At 37.3% G+C, this 14,207-nt stretch overlaps 1 protein-coding gene across 1 annotated transcript in view; it reads right to left on the bottom strand.

Annotated features, from left to right (window-relative positions):
• Positions 1 to 8,471, bottom strand: part of SACS (sacsin molecular chaperone) — a gene marked incomplete at its 3' end in the record, with an annotated part of 25,394 nt that extends 16,923 nt beyond the window's left edge. Inside the window, exons 1-4 of the mRNA XM_005877289.1 lie at positions 8,457 to 8,471; positions 7,490 to 7,577; positions 6,286 to 6,371; positions 3,236 to 3,347 (exon numbers count right to left, since the gene is read on the bottom strand). Of these exons, the coding sequence (XP_005877351.1) occupies positions 3,236 to 3,347; positions 6,286 to 6,371; positions 7,490 to 7,577; positions 8,457 to 8,471 (301 nt within the window). The remainder of the gene's footprint in view (positions 1 to 3,235; positions 3,348 to 6,285; positions 6,372 to 7,489; positions 7,578 to 8,456) is intronic.
• Between the last annotated feature and the right edge of the window lie 5,736 nt (positions 8,472 to 14,207).

Raw genomic sequence — 14,207 nt, 5'->3', positions numbered from 1 at the left:
CTAGAACAAACTTTCCAAAAATTCATCTGGAATAAAAAAAGACCCCGAATAGCTTCAGCAATCCTGGGAAAAAAGAACAAAGTTGGAGGGATCACAATACCAGATATTATGCTATATTACAAAGCCACTGTTCTCAAAACAGCCTGATGCTAGCACAGAACAAACACAGAGACCAATGGAACAGAACAGAGAACCCAGAAGTCGACTCAAGCCATTATATTCAATTAATATTTGACAAAGGAGTCAAGAGCATACAATGGAGTCAGGATAGTCTCTTCAATAAATGGTGTTGGGAAAATTGGACAGATACATGCAAAAACATGAAACTAGACCACCAACTTACACCATACACAAAAATAAACTCAAAATAGATAAAGGACTTAAGACAGGAAACCATAAAAATCTTAGAAGAATCCATAGGCAGCAAGATATCAGACATATGTCGTAGCAATATCTTTACTGATACAGCTCCTAATGAGAAAATAAACAAATGTGACTACATCAAAATAAAAAGCTTCTGCACAGCGAAAGAAACCATCAACAAAACAATAAGAAAGCCGACTGCATGGGAGTACATATTTGCCAGTGTTATCTCTGATAAGGGTTTAATCTCCAAAATTTACAGGGAACTCATACAACTTAACAAAAGGAAGATAAACAATCGAATCAAAAAATGGGCAAAGAACTCAAATAGACACTTTTTGAAAGAGGATCTACAGAAGGCCGAGAGACATATGAAAACATGCTCAAAGTCACTAATCATCTGAGAGATGAAAATCAAAATGACAATGAGGTACCATCTAACACCTGTCAGAATAGCTGTCATCAACAAATCAATGAATGACAAGTGCTGGTGAGGATGTGGAGAAAAAGGAACCTTCATGCACTGCTGGTGGGAATATAGACTGGTGCAACCACTGTGGAAAACAGTATGGAGTTTCCTCAAAAAATTAAAAATGGAACTCCCATTTGACTTTTAAAGCCTATCTTTAGCCCTTGCCAGGTTGCTCAGTGGGTTGGAATGGCATCCCATGCACCAAAAGGTTTCAGGTTCAATTCCGTCAGGACACATACCTAGACTGCAGGTTCAATCTCCAGTTGGGGCACATATAGGAGGCAACCAATTGATGTTTCTCTCTTATATCAATGTTTCTCTTTCTCTTCCTTCCTCTCTCGAAACATATAGATATCCTCAGGTGAGGATGAAAATAAATAAATAAATAAATAGACTATCTCCAAGTATACTTATACACCAACTCAGTTAAATAACCTTGTTTCAAATATTTTTAAATGAAAGTCAAGGCTAGAAGCAAAAAAATAAAAATAAAAATAAATAAAATAAATCATACAATTTAGGTAACATTTTACAACAAAATATTCCTACAATCTCTTCACTCTTTCATTTATGGTTCTCTAATACACACTAGTGTCAGTATGACAGCAGACCTAAAACATTATCACATAAATGATCTGATTTAATCCTCAAAATAACTGGTGGTAAAGTTTGTTCTTATTACCATCGTATAGCTGAGCAGACTTAAATTAAGTGAGGCTCAGTAATCTGCTTAATCACCTTGAGTAAATATGAGGATCAGAGCTTCCACTCTACATACCAGTGCCCCCACTGTATAGTATCGGGACTTAAGCAAACGCCCCTCATAACCACAGTCGGTATTTTTTTAACAATGTTTACATTAAACCATGGGATCTTAGAACCAGGAAATCTTACTGGCTCAATCCTCTCATGACAAATGGAGGTGAGATGACATGCCCAAGATCACAAATGTCCCAGGAGTTAGGACTGATGTATTATGTCTCACCACATCTCTTTATAGAATAAAAAGATGCAGCTCTCATATCACAAATTTGGCCTAAGAATAAATCTATTAGGTATAAGAAGTACTAAATGTTTAATGTTTAAATATTTAACAATAATGTTGATTACCCTCCTGAACCATAAAACATATTTTTAAAAAATATATGACTTACATCTCTTTAAAAATATGTTCAGGAAAAAGTCTGAATTGATCCTCCTTTTTCTCAATAACTTTCTATGTAATATACAGTCATTTGCAATCATCCTATTGACTTCATAGCTGCACTGAAAATCATGATTTTTTTTAAAAAACAACACTTCAAAGAGTATAACTGAGGTATCAGGAATCTATTGGTTATGGTTTTCTTATTGCAGGGATGGCGAACCTTTTGAGCTTGGCATGCCAGCATTTTGAAAACCCTAACTTAACTCTGGTGCCATGTCACATATAGAAATTTTTTGATATTTGCAACCATAGTAAAACAAAGATTTATATTTTTGATATTTATTTTATATATTTAAATGCCATTTAACAAAGAAAAATCAACCAAAAACATGAGTTCGCGTGTCACCTCTGACACGCGTGTCATAGGTTCGCCATCACTGTCTTATTGTCTTTCGCTTTCCTTATTCTCTTATCTCCTTCAAAATTTCTTTCCAACCCGCTTCAAAACATTTCAAGGGTATCCTAAAAGCAGAAGCCTCTTCTTTCCAAATGTAGAGAAGTGTTATATATATGGAAAAGGTATCTTTTTGTGTTGCTAACGATATAAGATACTCAGAAGTGACTAAATAGAACAAGAGGCTTATGTACAGTTGACCCTTGAATAAGGTGGAGATTAGAGGCGCCAATGCACCCAGTTGAAAATCTGTGTTTTACTTTTGACTCCCCCAAAACTTCAATGGTCCCTCAGTATCCACAGGGGACTGGTTCCAAGACTCCCCACAGACACCAAAAAAGATGCCCAAGTCCCTTACATAAAATGGCATAGAACAATGTATCCAGTAGGTCCTCTGCGTTCGTATATTCCCACCTGTGGATCAAAATTACTATTTTCAATCCACAATTGCTTGAACCTGAGGATGTGAAACTCAGGGACACAGAGGGAAAACTGTATATTTATTAAAAAGAATCTGCATATAAGTAGACCTGCACAGTTTAAGCCTGTATTGTTCAAGGGCCAACTGAATTTACACTGCTTGTTACTTTGAGTTGAGATTTTTTTCTTTGTTCTCTAAAAATACCAACTAGCAGAGATACCTGCCCACCAAAAGCAGAGAAAACCATCTGAAGTGGAATGAAATATACCAAGAATTGAAGAATGAGTGGTAATTAGACTGTTCACTAAACAGAGTATTATAAATCAATAAAAAGCACCTGTTAGTACATAAAACTTACTCCTAAATATTGATTCTTACCCTGATATTGTGCCATATCTTTTGACCAAAGAGTCTCTGTTCCATATTGAGTTTCATCATACAAAAATTTTACTTCTGTGGCACCAGCATCTTCTGCGTTCTGAATTAATTCCTAATCAAGATATACACCAAAAATAATATTTCATAATACAGTAATCTACTGCCCATCTTTATATTTACCTATAATATTTAAAAAATAATTACATTTCAGTAAAGAAAACCCACTGCTTGCATCATTATCTTTAAGATCTGGTGAGGATACTACTGAAAGTAATTGTTACATACATATGAGTATGGTTGAAAAGACCATGAGTCCTTCTTCAATTACACATACTTACAATGCCTTTTTTAACTCGCTATTCTTAGCCTGCAACACAAATCCTGAGACTATTTACAACTCTGCCTCTTATTTACAACCTACCCAAAGCCTTCATACAAAAGAAATTACTCAAGTTCCAAACTACACAGACTATTTTGTCATTTGGGATAAATACCCATTCTCAAGCAATTACCAAAAAAGATCTCATTTATCATTTGCTTACCAAACTTACCTTTCTCTTAGAAAAAAAAAAATCAGTCTATATGTACAGTATGTTGCATCTTGAAAACTTGAGGTTAGCATGTCTTTCTCCTATACTAAGATGAAAGTTTTTTGAAGGTCAGCACTGCCTTATTCCTTTCATAAAAAGGATAGTAATATTGTCTGGTGGATAAGTAAGTAGATGGGTGAATGGGTAATAAAAGCACTGTCATGTGAGAAAGGAAAAGGGAAAACTACAAGATTTATACCCATCAGTAGCCTCAAAAAAATCCCCAGTCTCAACAACCCCAATCACTTTGGCACACCTACCAAAATCATGTTGGGAGTTCCACACTCTAAAATAAGAGTCCAACTGCTAGAGCCAATACCATAGTCATTAGAACTTGAAATGAACTTCAAAGATATTAACCCTAGTTTATTTTGGACCTTATCTAAAGTATAGAAAAGTCAATACATAGCAATTGCCTGGGTGAGCTGTGATTTAGGCCAAACCAAATCAGGTGGTTACATTTTAAATGGATGGGTCTTTAGAAACACAATAACCCATCTTGTTATTTTTACACTCATAAACCTCTAACATTGGGAAGAACTATATTTTAACTTTTCTGGCACCTTGGTATTACTAAACCTGGGGTGGGTTGGGGGGGATGGGCAAGAACTGAAGACAGCAATGCCAACAGCAAAACCTTTATCAGAGTAAAAAGGTGACAGTGCTCACATGAAATGAGACAACTCTAAGTCTGAATAAGGGACTAGCACAGATCTGAGAGCAAGTTCTGAGATCAGGTAAGACGTGTAGTTCACTGGGTGCACACCAAGAGGTTGGGAGGTCTTACCCAACTGCTGTTCAACCCCAAACATGCCCTTATCTACTTCCTTATTGAATACAAATTACTCCTGTTCACACAACTGCCTATTTCTCATAGAATTTGTAGACTAGTTCCTACACTATTTAGTCTAACACAATCCCTGAAATTAGTAATCTTATTTACATTAGGCTATTATGATATAAAGGAGAAATAAGAATTAAAAGGGAGCAAAATATAATGTTAACTTTCAAAATGAGAGTACTTTCAAGGTTGGATCCTGGTTTCATTTGGATATCTATTTTTTATTTATGTGCATTTTAGGGAGCAGAGATGAAGAAAACTGGAGATAAAGTCCCAACTCCCAAGCTCCAACTATCAGTCTCAAGTTGAACGAAAAATAGGATGGGATGCTTTTTCTCAGGGGATCTCTCTCAAACTGATTCTGAGAAGAAGAGGCATTAATATGTCAATTTGCATATAATCTTGGGCGATTTATTAAAATATCTGGACCTTTCAGCAAACATCACAAAAGGCATAAGACTAAGATTCCTATTAAATCTAAAACGGTTGAATTCTACTAAAACATCCAAGGAACAAAGATTATATTCAGCTGGCTCGCACATAAATATATACAGTAAGCAAAGAGGACTGAGTAAATATCAGCTGCTTGCTAGCTACAGGAATGTCCAAAGAGCTCACTCATTACTGTGGCCTTGTTTCCTGATAGGATTTATCACTCACTTTTGAATTGATAATACTGTTACCATCAACTAAATCTTCAAATTTAAATTTATTCTCTTTGCCTCTCTACCCCCATTTCAACCCAATAAACATACTCTTCCTATCTTCACTTTCCTAATATGTCAATATAAAAATGGTTTGCAAATTAACTCTGTGAATCAGATGTCTATTCTTAAATGATACATGTCATTATTAAAATCACTGAAGATGCAGCAATCCTCTTTCAGCTCTGAGTATGACTATTAACCTAGTCCTTATTTTCTAAAAATTTACCATCTAAACTAGAAAATATGAGGACTAAAGAATTGGTAATAAACACTAAATAAATTAATGAGAAGGAAATGCATAATGACTGATCTTTTACAACTAAGGAGGTGTCTTGCTAAACTTAAACACAAAATCTAATCTTTGCAATATCTTCCATATTGCTTTCTTTTATGGTTGCTTATTTTTTTTGAGTGTATTCAAACTAAAAGAATACATCATAAATAGCTTTAAATAACTGAAATAATTAAAGTCTTCCCAAAAGCAAACTTCTAAAACCAGGGGTCAAATGAGCACATGTCGATGGCCCCTGAATGTGGATTCTGTATTATTTTGTTTGTGTGGTTGGTTGGTTGGTAGATTTGTAATGCCATTGTACAATGTTTCACAAGCAATTCATAAAATTACATTATAGAATTATATACAGTTACAAAAAAGTGTTCCTAGAGTAGCACTACTTGATTACTGCAACTTAGTGGGTCCCCTTTGCTCTGAAACCCCACGTATTTATATTGACTGTGTTCTCAACCCACACCATCCTGTGAATGCACTGCAGGTGCAGAGGGTAATAAGTATAGCTATTCAAATCTAGACAAAATTCTAAAACATGTAAACACTAACAAGACTTCTAAGTAATTTTATTCCCCTCATTTTTATCAAAGTAAATTCATACACGTACACAACACATGCCCTACCTTAAGAATCTGTCCTCCTTCTGGATATCTTCTTAATATGTCCTTGAGAAAATCAACAAGTGGTGGAGTTGTTTGACCAAATCTACCTAAAATAAAAATCCCATGGCCTGTTACCAATGTGTTAGTTGGTTCCAAGACAAGTAAAATTCTACAAGTTAAAACTTCATGTTTTACTGCAGCTCTCGGTTATGAAACTCTACGTAATAAACAGATTCAGTAGAGAGTAAAGCAGATTCTGCCCTGGCTGGTGTGGCTCAGTTGGTTGGAACATCATCCTGTATACCAAAAGGTTGTGGGTTTGATTCCTGGTCAGGGCACATACCTAGGTTGCGCATCCGATCCCCCATTGACAGAGGCAACCGATCAATGCTTCTCTCTCACATTGTTGTTTCTTTCTCTCTCTCCCCCTCTCTCTCTCTCTCCCCCCGTCTCCTAAAAAATCAATAAAAACATTTTTCAAGTGTGGATTAAAAAAAAAGTAAAGCAGATTCAACTTTATCAAATCTCAAGATTTTTCATTAGCTACAAATTAAGTTTTAAGAATATGTTAAATATACTAAATGTCACAAAAGATTATTAATTAAAAAATAAAGAGCATGGGGGAAAGGGCTGATATTTTCTAAAACAACTGAAATAAATGGTGCTTTGCTGCAAAATTATAAGCCAAACCTAATGGTGCTGATAATGACATTCTTAATATTCTCAATCTCAACCAATGATCTGATTTTTCTGAAATTCAGCACAATCACCATCTCAATGGCTGTCCAGTCAAATACCGTTAAGCCTTTCCAAACTAGAGATTCTTAGAACTGATTGACCAGGTTTCCTTCAGATAGCTGACAGTCAAGTACAAGGAGAATGGGGGAAGGAAAGTAATTTCTCAGATGCACAGAACAACAACAACAACAACAAAAAATCTGTATATAAGTAAAAAATAAGTCTGTGCTTAAGAAACAGAATCATCACTATAAATTTATTTGCATCATTTTTGCACAACTATGCACCAAGACCAAACCCCAACTGTTCCACAGACTAATATATCCCACACATTTTTATAACTCACTAACTCCATCTGCCCTTGTTTTCCTCTGGCCCTGATATCGACTCATCACATCCCAATATTATACACTTTCATTTCACTTTTAAAACATAATCTTTATTCAACTAAAAAGGGCAAAATATCCTGGTAAAGTCAATGTTATACCTCCCCCTTTTAAGCCTTTTGATTGAAGGTTTACAAAAAGATGACAATTTTTGGAAGTCAGTTCTCCAATCTTGATCCAGTCAGGTAACTGAAAAAAATAAAAATAAATGAATAAAATGTATGAGAAGCAATATAGTTCCTAATACTGTAAATTCAAAACTTTATCATAAATTTTTTTCACTTAAGATATAATGTCTGTTAACTGTTCTTATCAGGAATTAAGGTGCTCTGGAGAAGTGAATGTTTCAAAGAATAAAAATTTAGTAAAATTTTTTAAAAAATTTAAAAGATGGTTACTAATAGATAAAGATACACATATTTCTGCTTTAAAATAATTTAAATTTTGTATAATGAATGAGGATCATAAACAAAGTCATTCTTTTGATTAGCAGTTCCAAAGTGTATTGCTCAGAGCACAGCTCTATGAGATGTCAACAGATAGAAGACAAAAAAATGTTTTAAATTAATTGGAATAATTTGGGGTTTAGGGCATTTAACATGTTAATATGTATTGTAACTTTCTCAGAAAGGATTACATAAGCAGTATTTCACAAATTTAGCACTAATTTTTTTTTCATTTATTTTCTAGGATATTGTTCCTAGAAATATAGTTTGGAAAACACTGCTACACAGATGTTGCTACAATAAAGGTATGATATAAAAGGAAGGGGCAAATAAGGACTCCAACGTGTGAAGCTGCTTTGGTCTACAACTTTCCTAAAATTGGCTTTCCTGAAAAACACCTTGATATTCATTTTCCCTTTGGTGTTTGGTCTGATTCTCATAAGGGCAAGGTACAATATGTGTGATCATAAGCCACAGGAGCAGTGTAATAGTGCCTTTTTTGGAAAATAAGGTAAGTAATCCAAAGCCAGATAACCTTGTCCCCACCGGTCCATTCTTAAGTGTTGCTATGGAATGATTCCTTACAGGTCAGCAGTTTGCAAAACATTTCTCAAAAGCTCACCTGAAGAACCACCATTGTACCTTTCACTTCCTTGACAAGGTGTGAAGGACATAATTTACCATGTCAAAAATTCAGTATTTCCAATTGTCTACCACCCATTTCACACTGATATCTTCCAGGATCCCTAGAGCAACTTACCAAAAGGTGACATCACTAGCTTTCCTTCCATCACTTATCGCTCATCTTTTACTCTGAATCTCAATTATTAGTGGCATCTTCTATCTCGTCACTTTAATTGGAAAGCTGGGGGAAAAGTCCTCTCTCTCACCAAACCACAGTCAAATTAATTACTTTCTGGGTACCAGCATGTCCCTCCCCAACTTTTCTCATAGCTAACTTGTTCTCTACTTGCAATTGTTCAGACCCTCCACATCTCAGATTTGTATAACAATCCCATCTGGTCTTCTTACTTTCTGTACATCATCTTCATTCTAGTCCCCATCTCTAACATGCAAATCTGAATGTGTTACAATTCCCAGTTTATGAAGCACTTCCTATACATATCGCCACTGAATCTTAAAGCAAGCCTGTAAAAACTCCTTGCGCAGGAAATATGGATAAGAATAATCATAGCAGTACTGTTTTAACAACGAAAATTTAGAAACTACCCAAATTCTATGACATATTAATACAATGGAATATTACACAACAATAAAAAATGAATTAAGTAAACTGTACATAAATTTGGGTGAATATTCATAACATAATATTCAGTGTAAAAATCTAATTCCAGGTTTCTACATATAGAATAATACACTTCTTATAAAGTTCATAAGTAACTAAAAATAAACAGTATATTACCTAGTTTATATATTTAGATTATACACACATAGACACTTATATACACATACACACAAACATATATATATATATATATATATATCTCCACACATACACATATGATAAAACTATTACAGTGACTAAAAAAAAAATAACAGAATACTAAACACAAAGGGGTAAGGGAAGAGACACAGGTATACAGGCTGGGGAGAAGCACAAAGGTAAATATAAACTATCAACAGGTTTAGTTCTCCAGTTGGATGATGTCATTATTGTTATTCATTCTATTGTTAGTTAATTAAATTCCTACTAAAAGAGAGCCATAAAAAATAAATAAATAAAAAATAAAATAAAAGAGAGCCATGTATGAGCCAAGGATTACTAGTCCAATTCAGTATAGCCAAGGTACATTTAAAGGCAGGAAGGAAGGAAGGAAGGAAGGAAGGAAGGAAGGAAGGAAGGCAGGAAGGCAGGAAGGCAGGAAGGCAGGAAGGCAGGAAGGAAGGAAGGAAGGAAGGAAGGAAGGAAAAAATTCTATAATGCAGGAAAGTTTCCAGGTCTTAAAGAGGACTTGAAAAGGAAGAAGACACAGACTAGCACCACATTAGTAAAAACAGATGTAACTGGCTATGTGAGTTTGACAATGAATGCTTTTGGCAGATTGTTATCAGTGACCTATTTACAAGGAAGTGATTCTCCCAAAGAGAAAGCAAGCAGCGCAGATAAATTGAGCAGTGCGATCTGTTTTCTCCCCTGGAGAGTGCCAAGATTTGGGGATTTTGCTTGGGCCTCATTCTTTTTTGGACCTTAATTGCTCCAACCAAGCAAAAAGCAGCATTGGTCCTATTCACCTCCAGAGGCAATAAGACCTTAATAGTAGTCCATTTCAGCCTGGCCAGTATAGCTCAATCGTTAAGCATCAATCTACAAGCCAGGAGGCACATGCCCAGATTGTGGGCTCGATTCCCAGGGTGGGGCGTACAGGAGGCAGCCAATTAATGATTCTCTCTCATCATTGATGTTTCTCTCTATGTCTTCCTTCCTCTCTGAAATCAATAAAAAAAATACATTTCAAAAAAAGTAGTCCACTTCAGTCTTTATATTTGTCTTTAAAACAGTGATTATAAAATAATTTTAACATCTGGATTTCTGCCCATACCAGCTTCAGCCTCCCTTAAAAACCTCCGAGATGCTCATTTTCATTTATTATGAAACAGTAACTTCAAATTATTAAGCAAACAATACAATTTTAATTGTAATCTGGATCTCCCAACACTTCTTCCTTTGTTTAGTTGTCAAGGACACAAGGAGGTTTTCAAGATTTAAAAGCTGACAGGGAGGACATTTTTAATCAAAAGAGAAGAAAGTGAAGTGATACTTCAAACCTGGCTTGAGACTCAAACACATTTGGTATGGATCAGGAAAATGGACCAGAAAGATGCACAGCTATAAAGAATAGCTTCAGTCTCTGCATGGGACAGGAGGTAAAGAACCGACAAATGCCACTTCCAGGCCAGGAAAAGCAAAAGAAACAAGTAAAAGAGGATTCTAGGTGACCCAGAAAGACTAAGGAATAAGTACCTACTGCTAACTATGTCCAATACCAACCAAAACCAGTGGGTGACAAGGAGTTGTCAACAGCTTTTTGTTTCCTGCCTACCTTAAAATATTAGAATTCTTGCCAATAATTCAAATCTAAAAGGTTATGAACAGCATTAAATTAAATAGGAAATAAAAACACCTCTGTGAAAGATGTGCTTCTATAAAGGTGACCTTTAATGGCACATGTTAGCATTACCAAGTTCATCAGTTTGGTAAAAGTCACAAGCCTATCTCCTCTGAATCAGGAGAGAATTGTGCCCTCTGCTTGTTTTCTGGGGAGCTCCATCCTTGACATTCAAGTTCATTTTTAACGGTTTAAGCTCTTCTCTGTTTTAAAGAACTTCACATTTAACTTTTTATTTATTGACACCCTGACAGATTCTCTGTGGTGTGGCAGGTTAACAAGTCCAGACTTTGGGATCAGACAGATCTGGGTTCCAATCCTAGTTTGATACTTCTCTCTAAATCTTGGCTTCACTAGTCTACAAAATGGAGTAGTAATAATGAACTCATGAGCTTGTTTTCACTAGTGAGATGATATATATACAAAATATCTAGGACAGTGTGTGGAACACAGTCAGTAGCTCAATAAATATTAATAATATTCCCAATGTATTTACAAAGTACAGAAAGAGAAATGTGCTGAAAAAGTTACTTCCCAAAATTGTATCTCCAAAAGTTACTTCCCAAAAGCTATCCCTTGAGCTTCAGACCCACATCTGCCTGTTGAATATCACTGTAGTCTAGACTCTTACATAGCAGAGATCTTAGAATTGGTTAGAATTCGTTTATCCCATTCCCATTGGAAACAGGAAAGCAGATTCTAACATGGTAATTAATTTGGCCTCTGTTACCCACTGGCAGTAGGATCTATCTACGTCACCTACCTCTTTGTGCATTTGCCTACATATCTCTTTTATGTCCTGCCACCAGCTGAACCATATACAAAAGCAAACTGGTTACCACCTTTCCTCCAAAATTAGATATCTCCTGTACTTGTTTATCTCTGCTGAACTGAACCATTATTTTCCTGATCTCATTCAAAGCTTCTGAAGATCCCTGGCAAGGCCTTCTGCCTTATTCTACATCTCACCCCCTTCTCCACACTGCCCCCCCCCCTTTGGTACCAAACTGCCATAATTTTATATTTTTCAAATTCTCCTATGCATCCTTTCCTTTCAGTGTTACCTGTACAATCATAGTCTAGAACCTCACTACCTCATTATTAGCACAAGTTTCCTACATGGACCCTCTCCACCAACCACTCACTCAATCTGAAACCTCTACACATCACGGAAATGTTTACCATCCCATACCAATACTTTGCAGACACCTACAAATACATTTCTAATGGCAAGACTGAGCCACAACTGAGCCTTTGGTTATAACCACATCTAGGGGACAAATGGGCAAAGCAGAACCAGAGGAGTAACCAAAGAAGTGGGTATAGAACCAGCAGAGTATACAAGGGAAGGTTAAAAGATAGGAGTAGGTGCAGAAAAAGAAGTGAGAATGATGAGCTTTGCTCCTCAATTCCGTCCAAAGTCCTCAAGTCACTGTCTGCATACCAACTATGGTTGGGGAACTGGAAAAGAGGGCCAATCCATGGAGCAACAAGAACAGGTTAACAGGAAATCTGGGTCTAAGGGGGCAAGTGACTAGTGAGTGGACCCAGGTACTCAGAAGGTCAAGATTACATTGAGGGATTAAAATCACAGGTACCAAGCACTTCACCAATATTTATACTAGACTAGAGGCCCGGTGCACGAAATCGTGCATTGGTAGGGTCCTAGGCCTGGCCAGCGATTAGGGCCGATCTGTGGGCGACCAGCGGGGTGATGTTGGGGGGGCCCCACTGGCACCCGCCTTGGCTGGCCTGGGGCCTGCAGGCTGGGGGAAGCTCCTGTGTTGAGCATCTGCCCCCTAGTGGTCAGTGCACATCATAGCGACCAGTTTTCCACCAGTCATTCTGCCGTTCAGTCGATTTGCATATTAGGCTTTTATTATATAGGACTAGAGGCCCAGTGCAGGAAAATTCGTGCACTGGGGGGGGGGGGGGGCTGCGCCCTCTCGCAGTCTGGGGATGTCCTACTGACAGCGTAGGGCCACTCCCTGTGGAGAGCGGGCCCAAGCCACAGTCTGGCCTCCCTCTGTGGGAGGCGACTGGGCGGGCTGATCAGGGGAAGGCACTGGCTGGTGAGCAGCTACCCCTGCCCCCTCAATCGCCCCTCTGCCGCCGCTGGTTGCCGCTGCCCCCCCAATCGCCGTCCCCTCCCTCTGCCCGCTGGCATGCGCCTTGGCTGGCTTGGCGCCGCCTGCTCACCAGCCCCGCCCCCAGCCAACCTGCCGTTCTGCTGTTCAGTCAATTGTAAGGAAATCTAATACTAAAAATGGCATTCTCTATAGCTTAAGTATTCCCTGTGTATTTGTTCAACCCTTTGTCACCTCCTTTAAATCCTGAAAATGATGTGGGGTGTTTTTTATGATAGAAAAAAAAATAAAGTGAAGATATTTATTAGGATAAATGTTAATTTTCAGCAATATGTCTCCATGTAACTCTTCCCTTAAGTAGTTTCACCAACCTTAAAGGATACATTCAACAATATGAAATACTCCTATTTTCCAAAGTTTTGATCTGCTAAATTATTCATTTATATCTTAGAAGTTTTAATATAAAAGTACTCCTCAAACTAATAGCTTCTACATGAAAGTATCTGAAGATCCTTTCAGTCTAAATTTCTGTGATTCAAAACTGGGGGATAACTTCTAAGCCGTAAAAAGGTTAAGATATTTACCAATGTTAAATGTATAACAGAAAAAATAAGTACTGTAATGATTAAGTTACTTCAATGATGATGTCTCTAAACACGGAAACAACAAAAATCCTCTGGTTATAATGCTCATCAAAAAAGTATCTTGCCCAGCCAGTGTGCCTCAGTGGTTGAGCCTGGACCTATGAACCAGGAGGTTACGGTTGGATTCCCGGTCAGGGCACAGCCCAGGTTGCAGGCTGGGTCCCAAGTGTGGGGCGTGCAGGAGGCGGCCAATCAATGATTCTCTCATCATTGATGTTTCTATCTCTCTCTCCCCTCTACCTTCCCCTCTAAAATCAATAAAAATATATTTTTTAAAATAAGTATCTTAATTTCAGGAAGTGAAGATTCAGACAAAATGGAGGAGGGGGACTGCAAAGTTGAAATGGTAAATCAATAAAAGTTACGGTGAGAGGAACACACGTGTAATTTTGCTCACGTTATTTGCAAAGCATTCTTTCCAGGGCGACCACTTGATCTGTAGTGAATTGATGTGCTACACCCCTCAGCACACAGCAGGCCCGTCCTCCCCCGGGGAGAGGAGAGGGGACGGGCC

Source organism: Myotis brandtii, unplaced genomic scaffold (genome assembly GCF_000412655.1).
Source record: "Myotis brandtii unplaced genomic scaffold, ASM41265v1 scaffold516, whole genome shotgun sequence".
NCBI lineage: Eukaryota > Metazoa > Chordata > Mammalia > Chiroptera > Vespertilionidae > Myotis > Myotis brandtii.
The sequence above is the reverse complement of the archived record's forward strand: the minus strand, read 5'-3'. Positions and strand labels throughout refer to the sequence as shown.